The following is a 24,071-nucleotide window of genomic DNA, read 5'->3' on the forward strand; positions in this document are numbered from 1 at the left end:
GATTTGTTCTCAAGTAACTGTGTAGAGGATTGGAGCCTTAACAGTAAGTAACTACTGTAATAAAACCAGCATGTCACGTGTGGCATTGAAAAAGAAGAAGAAAAATCCCCAGAAAGAAACATGCCTGGTAAACTAAAGACAGTTCATATAGTAGCCACCTTAGTATCAGCTACTATAATACTTATTCCAAATAATATGGAGCAAAATGAATGGTCATTCCTATTAATACAAAAAGCTGTCATTCTCAGACTTGCTATATGAGCAGGAAATTTCTAAAAATGATGTCTGTTCAACATACAAAGAGGCTTAGGATACCAGATCCTTGACTAAGCCTTAGGATTGCCATAAGGGAAAAAAGTTATTAAAGATAATGAGAATGTTATCAAACATTCCCATCCTTATTATTGTTCTTGCTCTTAAAAATGTCTGAAACACTTACAAGAACAAATACATTTCACTATGTTTTTATCAGCACATTAACACTGGACTTGTGTAGTGAGGGATAAGGTGAATCAGAATAGTTATAGCACATCAGCTCACTAGGAATGAGTTTGAGATAGAAATATCACTCTTCTGGTTGCTGGAGCTAGAAAGGAGGTATCTTCAAGTCACATGCTCCTTAGTGATGCAGCACTCATCAACCAATAAGAAAATCTCAAGAATGCCATATGGTGGATTTTAATGTTAATAATTTCTCACTCCTTAAAAATGCACATATATATCCTTGGAATTTATATCAGGAACAACCTCCTCCGTAAAATGTAAATTTCTCCCATAAGACTCTGATCCTCAAGCTTTCAACTCAGATGCCAACTTCAGCAAAAGGTAAATGCAGTACTTTTGAAAAAGTGTATCTGGATAAACCAAAACAGCTGAGCCTGGAAAAATATCAGCCTCCTCTCAAAGCAATGCAGGGAGCTAACAATGTACAACTGGAAACATGAACAACATTCAGTTGTGATCTTTTCTCTACTTACCTGGACAACGGGGTATTGGTAATCCATGCAATACACACCATACATAGCCAAAGGCTTCTCCAGCTGTATACCAGGCAGACAAAGAAACGGGAACTCTGAGTCTGCGTCTCCCCTCCTGCAGTCTTGAGCACAGGTCCCTGGCAGTGCTGTGCAATACTTGGCTCAGGCCTCTGGGTCTATACGCAGGTTGATACTAGCTCAGCTGAAAATATACATGAATTGCCCGAATGGCTTCAGATCAGCCTTTCTGCCTCCCCCTCCCCTTGAGATCCAGCACAGCTAAACCAAGGCGCACATAAACGAACAGAACCTCGTAAGTTAGGAATCCTAAACTGAAGACGAACAATTCTCCTGCAGTTCCCAGAAGCACAGAATGACAATCAGGAAGAACGAAATGCAGTAATGGGCGAAGAGGGAGAAAGCAAGCAAGCAAGCACATAGGAGCCAAACAGATATATGTTCTGGGCGCTAGGTGCGTCAGAGGGAACACAATCTGGGGCAGCAAAAAAGTATATGAGGCTGTTTTACCCTCCACCCCCAGACCTTTTTTCTTTTTCTTTTTTTACTGTCCCAGGCAGAGACAGGTGCTGGGATTAGCATAGCAAATCCCCCCCCCTTTTTTTTTGAGGATGCAAAGGGAGGGAAAAGAGAGAGGCTACACTGATATCTGCAATGAAGTTTTTTGTGGGTTGTTTTTTTTTAACATAACCAAATATATGATCATATCATTTAACACTTCTCTCTCTGCATTTAACCCAGACAGAGACAGCTGCTTGAATCAGAACTGAAGTGAGAAAGGGAGAGAGGAGGAAAGAAAGCAATCTGAATCCACCGAGAGGCCTTGAGCTATGCAGGATGCATGCTCTCAGCTGTTCCAGTCAAACTTAGGAGGATTAATGCTGACTGTCAGCATAGGGGATGGGAGATGGTGAGAAAGGGGGCTAGGTCTGGAAAAGCCAGCTGCTCTTCCCATTTTAGAAAACTTCCTTGTACCATTCCAAATCCACACATTCCTACAAGAGGATGCTGGAGCTCTAACAGACATGGACAGATGCTAAATTAATCTGACAAAGACCAGCAGGTTCAGAAGTTGCTTTTCGAACCATGCATGCCATGTGTGTCACTTGTAACCTGAGATCAGCGAGTAATTCTTAGAAGGCTGAAAGTAGCCTAAAGGGAATAGCGAGGTGTGGAAATTATACCTTCAACAACAGAAGCAATATACATTTTTTTTTACTGTGCTCTTTAAAAGAAGCAACCCCCCCCCCCAATTCCCATGGTTTGACATTTTTTTGCATACTCTACTGTTTAAACAGCCTGTGTGCCCAGTTTCCAAAAATCTGGGGGCTTACTGAACTCTTTGATGGCAAATGGAAAGCCAAAGAAAAACTAAGGACAAGCTCTCAGTACCACCCTTCCTCCCTGAACTCTTGCTATGAGCATACTATTCTGCACCTATTGTTCAATAGATTTTGCTTTCAATTCTTTCAACACTGTTTCTCTCATCAGAAAATTGACAGCAACAGTGGTATTCCAATATGCTTGATTATAAAGCATATGCCGAAATATAAAGCAACCATGCCATGAAAAAAAAGTATGGAATTGTTTTCATGAGGCTTCAATTCAATATTCAGCTTGGATGGGAAACAATGGGTTGTATCCAATGTTAGTCATACTTAGAGTAGACCCATTCAAATTAATGGACATCACCACCACCGGTTCATTAATATCAGTGTGTCTACTCTTATGAGAGTGGCATTGTCGTCTAAACCACAGAGCCTAGGGCTTGCTGATCAGAAGGTCGGCGGTTCGAATCCCCATGACGGGGTGAGCTCCCATTGTTCGGTCCCGGTTCCTTGCCCACCTAGCAGTTCAAAAGCACGTCAAAGTGCAAGTAGATAAATAGGTACTATTCCGACGAGAAGGTAAACGGTGTTTATGTGAGCTGCTCTGGTTCACCAGAAGCGGCTCAGTCATGCTGGCCACATGACCCGGAAGCTGTCTGCAGACAAACGCTGGCTCCCTTGGCCTATAGAGCAAGATGAGCGCCGCAACCCCAGTCGTCCACAACTGGACCTAATGGTCAGGGGTACCTTTTGCTCTATGAGTAGAACTTAGTTGGATACAACCCATTATAGCAACAATGAGTTCTTCACTCAGAACCATCATACATAAATCCATTTCTGGTCAGTAACACATACCAGCTATCACATGAGTAATCTTTGCAAGTTGTCATAAATAATTTCCATTGATATATTGCCTGTGAGACTCAAAACCTTTGAAGTCTTCCACACTATTCAACACATTTCCCCATCACTTTTCAAACCACAAAAAAATCCATGGCTTTCTAAAAACCCTAAAGTTCTGGTATGTGCTTGGAATCCCTTCCACAAATTACTGACAGCCTGGAGAAATCAGGGAGCAGGAGAAATAGGACAAATCTTATTTTCCTTTGTCTTTTGCTGATTGGCTGCTGCAGTTTCCGGCAGAAACCATGGAAGGAGGGAGGGAGAGCAGACAAACCACGGATTAGAAATGTCCCCATAGGAAATAATGGAAATCGTCAGCTCGTTATGTGAACGCTTTCCTAATGAATGATTTCCTGGGAGTGCATTGTATTTGGAAAGTGGGACCTGCAATGTATCTCAAATTGGATAAATGGGAAATAATATGTAAAGTATTGCAGGATATTCATGTTCTCTCTCTCTCTCTCTCTCCACACACACACACACACACACACACACACACTACTAATTTCATTTATGTCCGATCATGAATCTAAACTGGTAGCGATTAACCTGGAAAGTTATCTTTGCATCATGGTGGAAACCATGGAGAGTCAATGTAGATAGTACTGAACTAGACAGACCACTGGTCTGATTTGGTGTAAGTCAACTTCCTAAGTACTTATGTTCCCAAAATTAATGCTCATCCAATGAAACTGAAAACAGACAAAAGGAAGTATTTCTCCAGAAAGGGCAAAACAATCTTATGGCATTCACTACTACAAAATGTGATGATGCACCATAGCTTATATAATTTTAAAAGAACAACAGATAAATTTGTAAAAGATTTGAGGAGGGAGTACTTTCTGTAGAAGACAGGAACAATAGTCTATTGCTTGCAGTGTGCAAGTTGATTTACTAATATTATGTTTTATTTCTATTTTTAAAATATGTTCCATTTTTCCTACAAACTGTAATCCTAAGTAGCTTGTAACAGAAATAAAATACAAATAGCAATACATAAAACAGAAAAATTGAAAGAGCAACTTAGCTATACATAGGGCCAATTCATATCTTATGCTAAACCAAACCATGGCTAAGCATGAACAAGCAAGTATGGCCACTTTGCACCACCCCAGAGCTACCCCATGGTTTGGCTTAGCATTACATTTGAACCTGGGCTCATGGTTTCCCCTCCCCCCCAAAAAATATATACTAAAAGCAATAATCCAATAACAAACTTTGCCTACAGCTTGTGACTTGCTTGGAGATACAGAAACAACATGACCAGTTTGGGTCATAACCTAAGCTTAGCTCTGGGCAGCAAGCCAGAGGAGGAGCAAACTGGCTGTTGTTTTCTCTCTGAATGCCCCCTTTTGCCCATAGATGCTTAGTCATGGTTTGGCTTAGCATTATGTGCTAACTGGGCCACAGTAGTTTACACACACTACCTTGAGAACTGGAAGACATATGAGTGTGAAACTCTGCCAAAGTAAAAAGTGGCAATTTAGCAAAGTGGCACTCACTCCCTAGCCTGGTGCCCTACATATATATTTTCAACTGCAACCTTCATTGTCCTTGACTCCTTGCAATATTCACTGGGCTGATGGGAGTTGGTGTCCAATGCCAAGTTGAGGAAGACTGAGCTAGCCAAGACAGAGGAAGGGTTAAAATTAAGCTTTTGCCTACTTGAATGTGCTAACGGTTGCTTATACAACCCAGCTCTTATTTCAGTATTTTGACAAAATGATCAAAGCACGCATGAACAAATCCATCTTATTACTCAACAACTAGTCAAAAGGTTTCAAGGTACCTAGGTACTTCCTGGATACAAAATTTAAGTCCTCTTCAGAAGTTGATATCTAGAAAAACAGACATTAATGAGCAGGATTTGGCAGGAGAGAGCACAGACCAAGGAATATGTTCTGCTGTCTATCAGGAGGCCAGAAGAAGACAACACAGATGGCAGGAAATAAACTATATTTAAAAAAATAGGGGGATGAGCATATAATGAGGTTTAATCACAAAGTAACATTCCAATTCCAGAAGTGACCTTTATAGGAAAGTGAGTTTCCTGAACTCAGGATGCAGGGGGTGCATTTAACAGGTAGTGTTAATCAGTTCCTTTAATAGGGAACATAGGATGTTTGAAAATGAATTGGCAACACCAAAAAATGAGGTAGCAGTTTTTACACACTCAAGTGGTTCCCTAGAGATAGACAAGCTTATAAATGATAAGCATTAAAAAAAACAAAATCCAGAAGGCCTGGCAATAACCTATGAGGTTCAATATCTTACATAATGTTGGTGGCTATTGGGTCTATAGAGATAATGAATTCTAGCCTTATTGTCTAGAGATGGAATTTCCTTCTTCTATTAAATCCTGCTTCTTTTCTTCCCCAGAGGTAAAAGTGAATTGCCCATAGAAAAGAGAGGAGAAAGCCATGATTTTAGCATGGCTGTGACTGGACAGCAAAAAGCCCACCAAGCAACAACCAGAGAGTAGCAAGGTCTTATTTAAAGTGAAAAAAATGAGGGAAACAGTTGCATGTAAATCAATGGATTGGAAGGCTTATGCATGCAACTGAGTAGTGTATTTGGACTGCAATGGGGTCTCAGGTGACCATTTAAGTAGATTGACCTTTTCTGTAACTGAAGGGTGTGCAGTATGGGAAATTTCTGGCTCGAAATCCAAACCAGCCTCAGACCCAACTGTGACCTACAATATTAATAGCTGAGAGTATTCAAGGTCAGTGTGACACAGTGCACTGCTTGAGGTGGGCTGCTGCTGTCACTTGCACTCCCTCCTTTTCCTCCATGCATCCTTGTCACCTATTACCTCCTCCTGCTACTGCCTGCTGCTCCCTTGTTGCTGCTGCTGCTGCTGCTGCTATTACTACTCCCTCTGCTACTTCCATGAATCTGAGACCATCCTTGCCCCCTTGCCCAGCCAGTGTGGTGTAGTGGTTAAGAGCGGTACTCTCATAATCTGGGGAACCGGGTTTGCGTCTCCGCTCCTCCACATGCAGCTGCTGGGTGACCTTGGGCCAGTCACACTTCTCTGAAGTCTCTCAGCCCCACTCACCTCACAGAGTGTTTGTTGTGGGGGAGGAAGGGAAAGGAGAATGTTAGCCGCTTTGAGACTCCTGAAGGGGAGTGAAAGGCGGGATATCAAATCCAAACTCTTCTTCTTCTTCTTCTTAATGCAACACCCTCAGGAAGGGGCACTTTCTCACAGCAAGGCATTGTAGCTGAGATGGACTGTACTGCCACCAATGTATATTGTCGAAACACTGGCAAACACTTGTGTAGAAGTCTCTGTTAACTTCAATAAATTTTACATCTTTAACTGCCAGTGCAAATGCTCACTATGGTCACTTCAACCACAACTCCTCACTCTCAAAGAAGGAGGACCTCATTCTCAGAGTGAGGAGTAGGGTGCTCAAAGAGCCTACTTAGTGCGCTGCCAGCTTCAATGCCACTCTCCTACAGTGCAGGGAGGCATTTTCTCCAATGTATACACTCCATGTATTCCCGTGGTTGGTTTGAGGATGACTGCCTGAGCCCCAGTGCTGAACACTAGTGCATAGTGGGCGGTACTATGCCCACCTGTACCTACTTTGGCACCAGCAAAAGTTCTCATAAAATATATCCTAAAACATAAACATGGCAGGCACTGTTTGCTCCTCCTGCTCAGTTCCTGCTCGCACATGCTCAGCCTCTTCCAACACTGAAGCTGCTCCATTAAACATGCCCATATTTCAATGATCCCAGGACTGGACAACTACCCTCCTTTCCATTTGGAAGAGGAGAGATGCAAAGAGCTTCCCTCCCTCTGAGAGTAAGCACAAAAGTGCCTTTTTCCATTGATGGGGCGACTAATTGAGGGGACATACCTGTACTTGTTTTGCGGTCCTCTGTCTCTATTCCGCTCATTTAGAGATGGCAGCCATTTTGTGTTATGGCATGTCCTCACAGCAGCCATGTCCTGGCTGCTCCCCATGGCACTGTTTCAAAATTCCAAATGGGACCACTGGCCCAAAATGTTTAGCGAACCCTGCACTACAGAGGAGAGAAATTTTTCTCACCTTTATCCCACCCCCAGGACCCAAACTTGTGTCTGTTATGCCCCAATGAGGTCAGACAAAAGCATTAAGATGAAGGACCGTCGTTTGGAATGTTTCAGACATGTAGCTTGTCCCACTTTCTGGATTATGACCCAATCGTCCGTCCTACAAAAAGAGAGTTGGGTTCACCTGAAGTCTGCCACAGTCATTTCTTCATCTATACTCTGAAGGAGGAGACCCCATATCAACAACTCAGCAGTATGGAGCTCTCTAAGTCTGGTACCAGCTGCCTGCCCAATTCAGACCTCTAATCTCCCCAACTTTGATTTAATGTAGCAATTATGGGTAATGTGGTTTGAAGGAGATAAATGCCCAATACAGGACTAGCTGGCACTGACGTTCATTCCGCTCATAATGCGAAAACAGTTTTAATTAAAATCCCCTTTATGATAAAGGAGCTGCTTGACTGGATGTTTCTGTGCGGCCCTGATATGGAGCTTCCTCTAAAGCGGATTAGAAATCAAAAGTTTCCCCCTTTCTTGCTACTGGCAACACAAAAAGAACTGAAACGCACTCACTATGTTGCCCCAAATGCAATTCCCTTAACCCAAGAATTGCTGGGATTACACAAGGCTGATGCAGACAACAATCTTTCTCCAACCAAAGCACCAAACTCCAGTTCCTAAAGGTTAGGAACAAAGGAAACGAGGATGCAATCCTCATTCCCCCGCCCAAAGTCTAACAGTCTCAAAAAAGACTGTACCCTTTAAATGAAAATGAACACACATTGTAGGCAGAATTGTGTACTAGGAGATTACAACCACCAACATGTAGCAATATAGAAAGCCAGATTTATTCTATTTTAAACGAAACAGTCTGTGTCCAGATAGATGGAGGAACTTAATTTGGCGGAACTATATGATTCTCAGTACTGATTGGTTTAAGAACTGATCTATCACTTCCTACTGAATTACAAAAAAACAGTAGATGAGAGATGTTTTGTTTGATTTCACACAAAAACTTTGCTTACTTATTATTGCTGCAGTCACCATTTTTTATGGAATATACTAAAATGAATATGTTAAGTCTTGCCTGGTAGGAGCCATCTGTCACAGTGAAAAATCAGCCCCATGCATTAATATAAAAGGAAGTTCAAGCTTTTCTGGCTGGAAGACAGAACAAAATGGAAAATAAAAGGCCCTGCGTTTGAATGTGCATCTTCTTAAGGTTAACTTAAAACAAAAAAACATGTGTCAACCCCCCTCCCCTCCGTACATTTAAGGAACTTAAATTCTGCCAAACTTTTGAGGTATGTCATTCCAGGATCTATGTGCTTTGCCAATATCTTTATGAGAACTCTTAAACTATCAGTCAATGAAGTAATAGTCTCTTCTTGAGATCATTTCATTCCGTAAGTACCTTATTTCAAGACACTGCTTTATGAAACAGCTCTAATATTCCAGGCTCATTGCCTTCTACAGGCAGAGGAACAACCCAAGTGACCAATCAACCCATCTTTTCAAGGTATCAACTAAACTAAGCAACCTTCTGGTACAGTAGTTAATTGCAATGACCTAAATAATCTAATACAAAACCTGAGTGACGTGAGTTGGTCACTAGGGTGCTACTAGGGTGCTACTAAGCCATCGTCCATAAAACCCATATTCCTTATTCCTACGAGAACAAAGGGGAAAGCAGGTCAGAAACAACACTCTGAAGGCATAACACAGTTAGGCTGGTGAACAGGAAAACAGCTTGGTGCAATTAACAAGATTAAAGAGGGATTTAAAATCAGGAGAGAGAGAGCGCAACGGGCAAGATTGATCTTTACAGGATTAAAGCCAGAATCCAACTAAGAGTCCAGTGGTCCTGAGATCAACATCACATAATGGGATTAAATCGAGAGCTGCTTTGTTTTTTGTATCTGAATGCACAGCATCCGCACTACCACCACTGTAGTTAAACAGCAAAAGAGTTCCACGGTGACAAGGCGGGATTTGTGACATTACACGGCCAACTACAGGCACACTCCTGCGGAAAAGGATATGAAACAAGTTCACAGAAATCAGTGACATGGCACATAATGATCTGGCCAAAGATGTAAAAACACAGTAGGCTTACCAAGGCCAGACAGTCATGGCAAATTTGACAGGATTTCCTCAGAATGAATGGGAGAGAGGAAGGCATCCACAGCTGAAACTGGGCATGCAGGATACTAATAGCATCTACTGACTTTTTTTTTTAAATCAAATAAATGGCATATCGGAGGGTTGCCCTTTATTTCATAAAAGATTTCCAACACATTCTCAAAGTTCCCGCATTCAGTTTTTGAAAAACGAAAGGGCTGTATCTAACATTAGTCTTACACAGAATGGACCCGCTGAAACTAATGAGCATGGTGACCTTAAGTCCTTACACTATGTTTACTCTGAATAGCACTAATAGATAGTGACCAGTGTGCATACTAATATCAATATATGCCTCTAATGTGCCTAGCAATGAAAAAAACAAAAACAAAACCAGTCAGTTTCCTCTTTGACCTTTCCCCAGAGTGGAAACCAATAATCTGAACAGGTATCTGAGAGCAGCAAAGACAGGGAAGGAAGAGAATATGAAGTTAATGAATGTTCCTATCACAAATACTTTCTCCTTAAAAAATACTAATTGTTATGCAAATAAATTGTTCTGCATTCACTCGAGGTTAATAGGCATAGGGGGACAAAGTATATGTTCTCAAAGCACTAGATTAATGCCCCCACCTCCCCATTCAAGACAACTTTGGACACAGCAAAGGCAATGGCTCTCATGAAAGCATAAAAATGAGCTTAAGTCATTGCAGGGGTGGCTTCTAACAGGATGGACAGTAGGGGAAGCCTGCAATATGTAACAGCATCTTTGTCAGACAGCATTGTCAAGCAGAAGCCAGAAGGAGGAAGGCTGCAGTCCATTCCCTTGAAAGATTGGGAAGTGTCATAGCTCAATGGCAGAGAACATGTTTTAATTGCAGAGTTCCAGGTTCAATCCCTGTGATCTCAAGATAGGGCTGTCTGAAACCCTGAGGAGGAATTTCCACTCAGCGTGGATAATATCAAACAAGATGGTCTGACGCAATTTAGGACAGCTTCCTATGACCCAAGTTCAGAGCTCCCTGCAGCTGGGCCTCTTCTAGCTTGCAGGTAAAAGGAGTTGAGGAGAGGAGTAAAAGTATCATGAATGGGTGGTGTGTGGGTAGAAACTGTGGCAAAATGGTAGAAAGATCATGTAAAAGAACCTGCTTCACTTGCAAAGTAATTATTAAAAACATCCGACGTTACATAGTTTATCCACTTTACCCTAGTAATAACTTACCGTATTTTTCGCTCTATAACACGCACCTGACCATAACACGCACGTAGTTTTTAGAGGATGAAAATCCGTAGGCATGCCACCCGTAGGCATTCCCTCCATAACACGCACAGACATTTCCCCTTACTTTTTAGGAGGAAAAAAGTGAGTGTTATGGTGCAAAAAATACGGTATCTTGGCTTGAGAGGTAATATATGAACAATAAAACTCTTCCCTTGCTCCAAAATGGTTTTCCTCTGTTTTTTCAGTATTCAGTATATACTAGGAATAGATTATTGTCCATCCTTACTCTCAAAGGTCTATTAAACCATTTTCTTTCAAATAAAACACTTCTGTTGTCAATTTGACTTGGCAACGGAAATACAGGGAAATATATGCATCCTTACCTGACCAACTAGGATACCATGTCACAACAAATATCCATACCGTACTATATTTTCAGAGCTAGAGTACCCTAAACAAAGCCTATGCAAAGTTCAAAGTCACAGATGGCTACATGCTGCACTCTGTTTAACTCTCCCTGTAATCATCATTCATTTTACTAATGGTACTTTCTGCAGAAGGGCAAATGAAACAGCACCGTGAGTAAGATGTTGCTAAGACCCAGTTTGGCAGACTTTGCTTTCCAGTCCCCTGGGGGGTGGTGTTGATGAGCTCAGAGACTAAGGGGAGTGAGAAAGAAAATATTGTAGGCAGTCCAAAGATGTTCAGAACTGAGCTTGCCTCGCATACAAGATACTGTAAATGAAAAGGTTACAGCAGAGCAAAGCAGATACTCCCGGAATATGTTTTTACTATCCTTCTTTAAAGACCAAAGCAGCACATCTAAGCCAAAGCTACATTTCACAGAGCACCAAGGAAATAAATTATTATAACTGACGAACGTGCATGTGAAAGGAAAAGCTGGAAAAGTTTGCACAAAGATTTATTTGCTTGTTGAAAAATTGGGAGGAAACTAAATTGTTACACCAGAATTACATTTTTAACTTGCCCTTCCTTTATGGGGCTCAGGGCAACGTACATGATCAATACCGCTTTCTATTCTCATAACAACCCTGTGAGGTACAGTAAGCTGAAAGAGGTTTCGGAACTACCAGTAAGTACAGATTTGAACTTTGTCCAATATTTTCTGCAGCAGTCTTCCTAGTCCAATATTATCTACATCACATAAGACTATACATTTGGAGTGTTTATTCAAAATGCTGGTTGTGTTTACTGGCCCAGAAATGGAAAGAAGATAAAGTTCCTACCAGAGAATGGCAGATGAAGCCAATGGACTATGCTGAAATGGCTAAAATGACCAGAAGAGTCAGAAATCAGGAAGACCAAAATTTTAATAAGGAATAGGGGAAATTTACAATTTATCTTAAAGGCCATTGTAAACAGTTAAAATTGTTAGTAGGATTGGAATATCACTTGTAGTTTAAGGTTGAATTCAGGACATAATGGAAGAGGTAAAAGATTTGGATTATCATAAAAGACACAGGAGGAAATTATTAAAAACAGGAGCCACAAATGAGAGCATTGCAATCCAGGAGATTCATTGGAATCTTGTTTCTTATTATTTATGTTTGATATATCTCTGTAAAATTTTAATTTTAAAAACCAAATAAATAAATTTAATAAGAACAAAATGCTAGTTGCGATTGGCAGAATTTATTTTTTAATTTTTTACCCAACAACCCTATGCACATCATAGTTATCATACTGAGACTGAAGACACAATGATACATTCTACAGAGGCATAATGGTCTCCATGGTATGCAGGTATTACACGTGTATCTAAGCAATTGTTGGAAGAATGAAGGGGACCTAGTGGGTGATATCCAACATTAGTCATACCCAGAGTAGACCCAATGAAATCAAATGACTTATGTACATCAATTTTAACAGGCCTATTCTGAACATGACGAACACTGGATATACCGTATTTTTTGCACCATAACACTCACTTTTTTCCTCCTAGAAAGTAAGGGGAAATGTCTGTGCATGTTATGGAGCGAATGCCTACGGGTGGCGGGGGGATCTGCTACAGTCGTGAGCAGAGGATCCATGGTTCCTCCGTGGCTCGCTTTGAAACAGCATAGCGGGAGAAGAGCTGCTGAGTGGGGAGGAGAGAGGGACAGAGAGCCTGCTTGCTTTAAAGGAGCAAAGCGGGAGAGGAGAGGAGCCTTCTCCTCTTATACCCCTCTTTTAACAGCATTATTAACAGCATCCTTCTCCACACACCCCATGCGTGTCCCTTGTCCCTTGAGTGCTTTTCCTTCCCTCCCCACTTAAAACATGGTTACAAAGCACGGATCCACATGGATCCTCAGGATTTTTGCACTGGGTCACCCCAAATTCACCATCAGATCACATAGCATGTCCATGGCTACGGCTTGCACCAAAAAAATCACGCACCACTGTTGCCTGGGGCTGCAGTGGTGCAAAAACATGGTTACAAAGCATGGATCCACATGGATCCTCAGGATTTTTGCTTTGGGCTACCCCAAACTCACCATCAGATCACATGTCTGTGGCCACAGCATGAACCACAAAAATCATACATCCGCTGTTTCGTTTAGAATATTTTTTTCCTTGTTTTCCTCCTCTAAAAACTATGTGCGTGTTACGGTCGGGTGCGTGTTATAGAGCGAAAAATACGGTAACTCAATGTCTGAAAGCATCCTTACATTACAGGAAGAGTAGGGAAATCTTTGGCCCACCAGTTGATGTTGGACTACAACTGTCACCATCCTTTAACAACTGGCCATGCTGGCTATCTTCCTTTTTTCTTTAAGCAATCCTTTTTGCCTCTGTTACTGCTTAATGCTTGCACTAACAAAGCAATCATATTAGTAGATGTTGAATTCCGCCCCTTGACTCTAAGTGCTGTAGGCATGGCCTTAATGCATCAGTAGGACTGGTACTCTCTTTCACTGTTGATTTGGAGAAGCTACTACCTCCATTATAACAGAAGGTAGGGCAGCCAGCAGCAGTGGATTGAAAGACGCTGATGCCTGAGGTGCTGTAGGAAAGGTCATCTGTATTCTCTCATTTGGGCTTACCTGTGAATACCTAGCCAGTCCTAAGGACGCATAGGTCCTCGAAGTCTCCACTTTTGTACCATTTCAGAATCATGAATGGCTTCGAGACAGAAACTTGGGAAATTGATTAAGCACCCAGCAACATAGTTAGTGGATAGTCAGATACTGATCTGTGTTAACAGGTGTCAGAAATTTGTAAAGCATGCTCTCTAAGAGAACCTCAAAATGGGAAACATGGATTCTACATGTCTGATTTTGGCAGCAGGAACAAGATTCATCTGAATGCTCCTCTCCTAAGTAGATAAGTTATGTGACCATTGTTAGAGGTAACTTTGTGCCAATAAAGTAGCTACAAGAAAACAGAGCAGAACCATGTTTGTTCCACCCATCAAGGAAAAAAGGGGAAGATTCTCCCTTTATGGGAAGCGGGATCAAATCTCTAAAGTTTCCAGGTGCACTGAACAGCTGTAGAACCTTTCTGTGTGACAACACAGAGAAGATGAATAAGTATCTTTTCAAAAGGACTAGGTACCTAACATGGCACATGGCTGGTTAGGATTCAACACAACAATGGACCTAGTTCCGGGAAGGATCCTTGAGTTCAAACAAGAACCCTAGCTGTTCACCAGAATGCTAGTGATTCGAGCCCACCCAGGGTGGTTGTGGGCGGGATTCCTGCATTGAAGGGGGTTGAACTAGATGACATTCTAGGTTCCGTCTATAATTCTATAAAAGTGGAAATTTACTTCTAAAACTAAGAAGTTCGAAAGCCAGTTTACAATTTGATATTGGGATTTACTGTTCAAAGAAATCACTATCAAACTTTCCAATGACCTATGCAAGCAGTTCTTTGCATCCTTTGCTACCCAGACAGGTAGCTCAGCATTGAAGTACAGGCAGACAGTATAAGTCAGCCTGGTGTCAGGCGCTAACAATAGAGAACTAGTATCACTAGTGTCATGCAAGACAACTGAAGCCACCAACAAAAGACAAAATGTAGAGATAAGATGGATCACAGGTCTGCTTCCTCATTATTGGATTATTGAAATTGCACCATCAATACATGTGACACTTTACAGAAAACTATAAGCAAAGCCAGCCTTTTCGTGCCCATATAAAGTTACAGGCATTGTGGTAAAGACTGGTATTATTCTCCACTTCTACTCATAATGAGCTTCACACATTCTGACAACTACCACATAAATATGGAGAATCTCAACTACTATTATTAACAATAGCAAATTTCTAGCCCTCATAGTTGCAGTCATGTATACAGCAAACTAACAGGATGAGGGCAGAAAGGAAGAATGACCTTTCCTGGTGCAGTGCCTAAAACTGCATAAATTAGCAGTTTTTTAGGTTTTTGCATCAGGGTGATTGATAAGCATGAAGTCTACAAATCAAGTTCCACTTAAAGGCAAAGCAGAAGTGGTTAGTAAAACAAAAAACTGGCAACCCAAACAGCCAATGGCTGAAATATATCTAGGAAAAGTTTCACTATCTTATGTTTCTACAACTCAAGCCTGAAGCCTCTACCCTGAGGCCTCCAGTTCCTTTGTTGCTCTGCTCCTCCCACTGCACCTTGCAAAAAGGGGGGGGTGAGATAAAGTTCTACAAACCCAAATGCTGAGTTCAGAATCAATGATAGACGTTGGAAACATTTACACTGGCATGCATCACATTCATTTACACTATGCTTTTTTGTGATTCCAGAATTTATTTGGATCCGTTCAGATTCTACTCTGCTTAGTTCCTTTCAGTTTCTTTGCTTTAAACATCTGTGCAATCCCTTTGAACACCTTCATATCTATGTGTAATGTTTACTTCAATACCAATACCAAGACTCAGAAGTTCTATGACTACTTATAACAAGCTAAACAATGCTTAACATGCTTCACAAGGGGGAAATTACACGCCACATAATTAAGTTTGAAAGCAGCATAACTTCCATGATACAAAATTTAGATTGCCGCACTGAAATAATGACCAAGTTTGGAGAACAGGGTATTCCCCACTCAGCTTGTTTTGAAAAACAAGGGCAGATCGCATTGAATTATCTATTTATAACTTAACCATCTACTCTAACAAATCAAGTCTGCCTATGTAATTCAGCATCAGCTAACTGAAGAAAGGTTGCACATTTGTGTGTTCCATTCTGGTAATTCTATCAAGGTGTCCTTGCATCCACCCTCTGACCACATGCACAACAACTACTGCAATTTACCTTTGATTACTTCCTCCTTGGCTAGAATTCAATTGTTATCTACATTTCAGTTGCCAAATCCCCTTCTTTGCTAGTAGCATCCACCAGTCACACCAAAATACCCACCTAAGAAGAATCTGTGTCACTGCTTGACACTTATGGAGAAAATAAAATTGTCTCTCCTACCTACAGGTGCCAGAATATGGCAGTTCGTAAAGTTCCTGCTCGCTCACTCTCGCTCTCTCCACCAAAAGCACTGTGCTCAACAATAATTTAATTACACATCTCCATATTTTTAAATAGGGGCCAACTAATACCTGGCATATGGAGGGGCTGAAAAAAAGAGAGCAAAGCCCAAAAGAGGAGTCTGCACATGGTTGCACAGAATCTTCAGCTTTCCACTCCTTATATGTGCAAAGCGTGTAAGCTCTCACACAGATCTCTACTCACCCAGAGGTACATCATGTCAGTCTGGGCAATTCCAACCCAGTAGTTGATGGGAGCTGATCCCAGGGAGGCGTCAACAAAGCGTGGTCACCAAGGTGCTTTTGGGTGGGTGGGTGGAGGATGGGAGAAGAATCAAAATAGGTCAGTTAAAAGCTCTCCCCCTCCTCTCCCTCCTGCTTTACTTGGTTCTCCTGCTTACGTTTTTCCCTCCCTCTCTCTGGGAGTTCCCAGCCCTGTGTGTCTGTCTGTACTGGTGTGTATACAGCTCACACTCTGCATTTGCCTCTGGGGAATTTCGCTCTTGTCATACTGCTTCTAAAAACACAATCGCTGCTTCAGATTCTTGAAAAAGGCAAGGCAGGGTGGGGTCAGCTGTAAACACAAGCCAGGTCCTAATGCTGGAGTGCAATTACTTTAAAAGAAAGCTTCTTTTGAGGTGAATGAAAACCTCACTCTCTTAGGTCAGTAGAAGCTAAATCTTCTCTCCAGCGCTTTTCAAGCCCAGCTCCCTATACAGGAATTATAAAGTAACCTAGAGCACGCGGCTCAGTCTGCTGGTTTTGCTACACCCTAGCTGAGCCTACCTCAGTCAACAACAGTAGTCACCACAGAAAAGCTATTTAATTCACTATTGATATGTATTTGTGAATTTGCCACTCACCTGGTTAAAGCACAGAACAAACCACAAGAGTCTTAGAGCTAAGAGGATAGTCTGTGCAATCTGCCCTAGAGCTACCAAGGGAGATGGACGGGGAAAACATTGTGGCGCGATGAGAGGAGAATACAAAAGACAAACAAAAGGTTGCGTTTTGCTTTAGAATTTACTCTGTGGTAAAAGGTTTTCAGCCTTCCAAAAAGAAAAGAACCAGGGCTGGCTTTTCATTCTAAGGAGAACACCAGATTCCAAATGCCCTGGGATCTTCTCTGCTTGGAGGTAGTTGAGGAGAGCTGCCTCTTGCAGTGTGCGCTCACGTCTTAATCCACAGTTTCAACAGGATTATCGGAAGTGAGCCATAAAAGGAGACACTCATTCTTGAGGTGTACAGCAGGACCAGGAAGACATGATTCAACAGGCCCTTTGGTAGCACACTGTTTCAATCCCATCCCCAGTGCCCAAAGGACAAGTGTCACCTCATCTCACTAATTCCATTTCAAACTACTGCTCCAGAAAACAGGAGAAACAGGTTTGCTTCCCTCCTCAGAGGGAGACATACTTTTGATTGCAAGGCCCCAGATAGCAAATATGCACAATCTAACAAATCCTGTTCAAACTTTGGCCTCCTATTTGCAATTTCTGCTACATTTCACTGCATTTTATAAAATGCAAAACAGCAGTGGGTTAGTGGGTTAACCAGAAAGTTGGCAGTTCCAGCCCACCCAGGGATGGCTTGAGCTCACTTTATTCAAAAGGTTTTTGGGCTCAGCAGGAAGAAAGGACATTGGCAGGTCTCTAAACTGTATAAAATATTATGCTGGGTGGACATGGGTACTGCTAAAGGGCTGTGACATGTGAGAGTCAGGCTGGAAAATTTCTATTGAAGAGGCAGACTGGCAGCCCTGTGGGGCAAATACCCCTTCAAATCAGTTTCAGCCTTGACAAAGGAAAAGATATTGAAGGGGGTGCACAATGTTGGGTTCACATTAGCCCATGTGGTGGGCCTGTGATAAAGTGGTCACATTATGGAAGGAAGTATTCCAATGTAATCTCCAATATAATCTGACTTCATGTCTTTGGAAAGGGTAGGTGGGTGGGCCTGTTCTAATAGTTGTTTTGTGGTATAAGAACATGTTTTAAGAAGAACTCTGAATGCGCTCTTAAACTTGCTTTTCAGTTCCCTTCAAAGTAGGGCTGGAATCTAGAAATCTGATGCTGAGCCTCAGATATAAGGATATATGAATCATAGAATTGTAGAGTTGGAAGGGACCACAAGGGTCATCTAGTCCAACCCCTTGCAATACAGAAATCTTTTGCCCAATGTTGGGCTCAAATCCACAGCCCTGAGATTAAGAGTCTCATGCTGTACCAACTGAGCTATTCCAGTGTCACTCATCAGAAAGATGGTAGAGATAACACCCTGTGTTCATGAAACAGTTCCAGTTTTATAGTCCTCATAATTAGAAAAGACATCCTGGAACAAAACAAAACTGAGAAGAAAATCAAGAAATGCTAAGCCAACAAGTAAGGAAAGTGCTGTAACACACAAGATGTCGCTTTTTCTTGTAAAAGTAGTATCAACCTGATGGGACTGAAGCAACCCTTCATATCATTTTCTGCATAGACTATGGTTGAAAGCAGGTAGTATTCCCCCAAACATCATTTGGCATACGTTAACCCCACCCCCAAAATCTATCATATTAAATTGCATAGATACCGTATTTTTCGCCCTATAGGACGCACCGGCCCATAGGACGCACCTAGATTGGGGGGGGGAATAAAGGGGGGAAATTATTTTTTTCCCCAGGCGCGGGGCTGGGGCGGGGGAAGCTCGGGCTTCCCCCGACGCCAGCCCCCAGAACAGGACCCAGAGCAATGCCGAAGCATCGCTCTGGGAGCTTGCGGGACTGGAGGAGGGGGAAGCCCTCCGCCAGCCTTCTAATCAAGTCGGGGGACAGCGGGGAAAGCGTGCTGCGCCTCCCGCTGTCTCCCGAGTTTGCGGGGCTGGCGACAGGGAGGAGCAGGCTTCTCCCCCCCGCCAGCCTTCTAACCAAGTCGGGGGACAGCGGGAAAGGCGCGCTGCGCCACCCGCTGTCCCCCGAGTTTGCGGGGCTGGCGACGGGGAGGAGCAGGCTTCTCCCCCCCCCCGCCAGCCTTCTAACCAAGTCGGGGGACAGCGGGAAAGGCGCGCTGCGCCTCCCCGCTGTTCCCTGAGCTTGTGGGGCTGGCGGTGTGGCTCTACTGAAGCCTGGAGAGTGAGAGGGGTCGGTGCGCACCGACCCCTCTCGCTCTCCAGGCTTCAGCGAAAGCCTGCATTCGCCCCATAGGACGCACACACATTTCCCCTTCATTTTTGGAGGGGGAAAAGTGTGTCCTATAGGGCAAAAAATACGATATTCTAGCTAGTAGGTGCATGCTCTTTGATCAGCATTGATGGTGAGCATTTTCATTAACAGCTTACTGAGCATAAAAGGGAAACCTTCACTTACAAACGTTGTGTGTGTGTGTGTGTGTGTGTGTGTGTGTGTGTGTGTGTATTTGCCTAAAGCACCCTGAAACATCCTTCATCAGACATGACCTGGAATTTCCACAATGCCTCCTTTAATATATACTACATGGTCTTAACATGTAGCAGGAACAATGCCACAGGGGACATGCCCCAATGTATGGCGCTTTGAAAAGTTGAGCATCGGGCTTCCAAACTGCTAATTTCTTCCCTCCCCATCACTGATGGGGGAAGGGGGAAACAAGGGTGGAGTTTGCAAGTGAGGCCAGCAAACAGAGCTTCTCCACTTCGCTGCTACTGTTTGCAAAATGTGGCAGCTTGGTGGAAGCAAGAGCAGTGATGTGGAGAAATCCTGCCCATGGCAATCACTTGCACTGAGTCCAAGCAGTCCAATGTAGCCTAGTGCAATGGTCACTCTATCTTTGCATGGGGACTGCCTTAAAACACTTTTCAAAAGCACTGTTTGAAGCAGCTAACACTTCTCTTGTGAGGGAGCAGAGAGAGGTACTTCTGTCCACCCACAGGAGAACGGCGTGAGCCGCTTCACACAGTAGTTTTGAGCAGGATATAATTGCTGCTCATCAGTAGATGAGCAGCGATTAAATCCCGCTGCCTAGATGATGAACCATTAAGAGAAGTATGCTGCTGCTTCCTATTCACTTATAAAAAAAACAATCATTGGTACTGTTATTCTAACTAAATTTAGACCTGCACTGGGGTATGAACATACAGGCAACAACCGAATTATGTGCATCCAATTGGCAGCACCATCCGTGCGCAAGAGGAAGCAGGTTTGAGGGAACCTCAAGGTCTTTCATAAGAGGAACATAAGAGACCTTGAGGTTCGCTCAAACCTGCTTCCTCTTGCACACGGATGGTGCTGCCTTGGCCACATAAGGATCCACAGTAGAGAGAACTGAAGTTTGCTCTATGTATGAAGGGTATGAGGATTATACTGTTGCACCGCTCCTCACACCTTGCCTCTCTATCCTCCACCCCACAATGGGTGTATGTGTGCAAGCAACAGAGAAATGAGTAACAAAGCTATATATTTTAAAATTTTGTTTCAAGACACACACATCCCCACGTGCTTTTCTGAGCTTGGGCCCAAAGCTTAAATCTAGCTGTCTTCTTAAACTAGTTTGTATCAAAGTTTATTCACAACTGGGGGGAGGGGGGCAACATTGCAGACTTTTGGGCTCTGTGTGGGGGGGAATGTACATCTGGCACCGAACAAGTGACAAAACCCTGCGCCATCTGTAACGTAAATAAAAGCAAACAAAGCAACTACATTTGCAACAATATATGCATGATTATTGTTATTTTTAAAAAGGTTCCTTCATCTTTGAAGATTAATGTCTTTCTATGAGGGAAGTTTCCAGCAAATCTTTCATGGAAGAAAAATTAATCCCACTGATAAAAATATGGCCATACAACGGTGAATACACTAGAAGACACAGATAAATAGTGTTACATGTTATAGAGGACAATCTGATAAACCAAAGCAGACTTCATAAATGTTGGGAGAGATGTAAAAAAGTATCCATTTTAGATTTTGCTAGCAATCAGAGTAGCTTGGATTGTAAATGTAACAAATTTCAGCTTGATAAATGAGTAAGTCAGTGAAGCCAAGTGCCATATATAACAAAACCACTAACCATGCTGCTTCCACAACATTTGTCATAAGTTTATCCTGTTTCCACTATTATTCCACAACTGCATCAACTGTGAAATGATCTCCAACATGCTACAGCATCCATTACAACCTCTGAATTTAACTTGAGTGGCATTTTACAGAGTGGCATAATAGTAAGAAAGACTGGTGCCTGAGTAAGAATTTGCACAGACCAAAGGGAGAGGAGAAACCCTTTAAAGAAAGGAATATATTTGCCTGCAAAGTTAAATTTCAAACAAACACAACAGGTATTTATCAAATACATATAACAGTGAAGGTATAAGGTTGAATTTTTACAATCAATATAATATATTCTTTTATTCAATGAAACGTGCAGTTCTGCTCTTGAGAAAGGAAGAAAACAAATTTCAAATGACAGAATAAAAACACAAATCTTTAAAGGCATTGAACTGGTATGAGATTGCAGTATCATTTTTTGTTTGCCAGAAAGAAAAGAAAAGAGGAGAAGATTTACTACAGTCAAGCACTACAGAGAACTGTTCAACTTCAAAACAATTAGGTTTATAGGGCAAGATATAGGGAAAGAGTTGTGCTGGCATTAATTAAAAGTAACACAGGTATCCACTAGATACTCATGACACTTGCACAACCACATTCCAACAGCGTAAGTGAAATAGAAGCACTACTTGCAGAAGGGGGTTATATTTTCCAAGTCACAACACATTGATGTTTCAAGTGTTGAGAAACCGAGATATTTTCACAACAGAAATGCTACTTTGATGAAAGATATCCATTTCACTCGTTATGAGCAAGGAATTGAACATTTAGCAAGCAAAAAACCTCAAAGGGGCTTTAAGATGTCTAGATGCAGTACACTATCTAAATGTAGAAGTTAAATGGCTCCTTTTAAGGCTTTGTAGAGCAGTAAAGATGTGTGCCCCAAGCTCCTAAGCTGCTAATAGGGAAGAAAGATAAAAGGGTAGGAGATATAACCTGACAGCTACATTTTAGTTTCCCCGTTATAATTTTACAGCTGTCCTCTCACACACACTCTTGTCAAAAAGCCACACTACAAAGTAATGCAAGCGCAACCTAGGACCTTTTAGGCAACAGAAAGCGGTTCATGACCATAAACGGCCGAAAAGAGTTCAAACAGTTAAAAACCGTTAAGAACGAAAAAGCTATCTTCTGTGTGGGTGGTGGCAGTGACTAAAGTCACTTGTTTATGATTGGCTGTATTTCTGAAAGGGAAAGGACTACACAGGTCACAAGACCCTCTTTGGTAAATAGCAAAATGGCATCTGCTCAGGTTTTCATTTAGGCTGTCAGATGATTCTGTTCCTTTTACCAAAGGCTTTGGGAGAAAGAGACTTTGACCTTGGTTAGAAAGAAAGCCGTTATCCTCTAATTACATCTTTTTTGCAGCACACAATCCAGCATGCAATTAATATTAGCCACAAAGGAAGAACTTTTCCAATGCCAGAAAATTAGTGCTTTAGACCACAGTCTATGGAATATAAACCCACCCATATCACCCTAACAAGATATTTAATCTGTGGAGCAAAAAATGCATTCCAATTAAAAAGGAACAGCTGATACTTTAAATGAACACAAGTCTTCAACACAGACTTGAGCCATCTGCAATGGAAGAAGATTCCAGCTTCTGTTCCAATGAGCAGCTACCAAACCATTATTACTGCTCTACAGGTAGCTGCCAGAATAGTGGAAAAATCTGGGGAGTTTTTATTGTCTCATTCCTCCTCTGTATTCATCCCAGTGCTAGCAGGAAGGCTGAACTGCTACTCCTTACAGAAAAGCACGGGAATCCCACTGTATGCAGGAATTGTGAAAAGGGGACAGAGCAGAGACGATAAATTGCTCTTTTATGGGGAAAGATTTGGCTTTGCAAGTGTGAAGGAGGGCCAAGTTAAGTCACTGAGTTTTCTAAGAAATTACAGTCAGAATAGAGGAGAAAGAACTTTACAATTTGCTGTCTTTCTCCAATTCCAACTATCTTGGCCTTACTAGGTGGCTCCAAGACAGGAAACTTTGTTGTTGTTGTTTTGTAAATCATTAGCTGCCCAGCACCCCTGAGATATGATGGGTGAGAAACAAACAGAAGTTGTAAATTTCTGTTGTTCTTGCTTTATAATGTTTAGAGTGCCATATGCTCTGCAGTGTATGATGGTAATAGGGAATTTCTTCCCAATGTCTTCTATTTCTTTATCCAGGAGACTGACAGAGTCCATTGGTTGCAATTGTGTTAGCTTAACAAGCAAAAGCTGCTAAATCCTAACTGGGATGCTATGGCTGGCTAGAATATTTTAGATAAACCGAGATGGTATTCAGTGTGGGGATTCCCAGTTCCAAAGCCAGACAACTAAGCACAAAACTACCTTCGTGGCTTTAGGGACAGCTGACATTGTCATCTTAGGATAGTGTTCTATTCCTTATGGACCTGAAGAACCCAGATAATGCTGAGTATTAAAAAAAAAACTTTTCCAAAGAGATGGATGAAACTGATTTAAAAGAGAAAGTCTGGAGTGTGTGTGTTGTGCATACTGAAGAAGCGAAAGGAGAAAGAATGTTAAAAGAGTTACATTTATTGTTTTAAAAAATATTTACATGAACGTTACCACAATTATCATTTCTATTTTCCTTGCTGTTTCTATGTCTTTGGATTTCAAAAGCATTTTATATTTTACTGTCAACATTACTATCTTTGGACCATATTCTCCTGTCTTCATGAAGCACATGAACTATACAATTTTTAAAAGCCAAGATTCAGAGGACTGGATATTTCCCTTGGATATTCTATTAGACAAAGATAAGACAGGAGGCTACAGGACATCTGTCATGAAGACATCACTCTGTCCTCCCAGCTGCCAGGCACCTGGACAAACACATGTCAGCAACAAGATTCCTTCATTAATATAACTTTGTCATTTCCAATGGAAGACTGTAGGCTTACTCATCCCAAA

The 24,071-nt window shown here is 42.0% G+C and overlaps 1 protein-coding gene across 22 annotated transcripts in view; it reads right to left on the reverse strand.

Annotated features, from left to right (window-relative positions):
* The window catches only part of RBFOX2 (RNA binding fox-1 homolog 2), a gene marked incomplete at its 5' end in the record, with an annotated part of 175,398 nt that overhangs the window by 104,947 nt on the left and 46,380 nt on the right, over positions 1 to 24,071 (reverse strand). The window contains one exon of one of the 22 annotated variants that reach the window (XM_081211019.1): positions 16,297 to 16,511. The exons of 19 other annotated variants lie outside the window; for them this stretch is intronic. In XM_081211019.1, the coding sequence (XP_081067145.1) occupies positions 16,297 to 16,311 (15 nt within the window). Of the gene's footprint in view, positions 1 to 977; positions 1,411 to 16,032; positions 16,056 to 16,296; positions 16,512 to 24,071 lie in introns of those variants that run through there. 2 more of the 22 variants (XM_081211020.1, XM_081211015.1) reach the window with 2 other exon arrangements.

Source organism: Podarcis bocagei, assembly GCF_964188305.1.
Source record: "Podarcis bocagei genome assembly, chromosome: 10".
Lineage (NCBI taxonomy): Eukaryota > Metazoa > Chordata > Lepidosauria > Squamata > Lacertidae > Podarcis > Podarcis bocagei.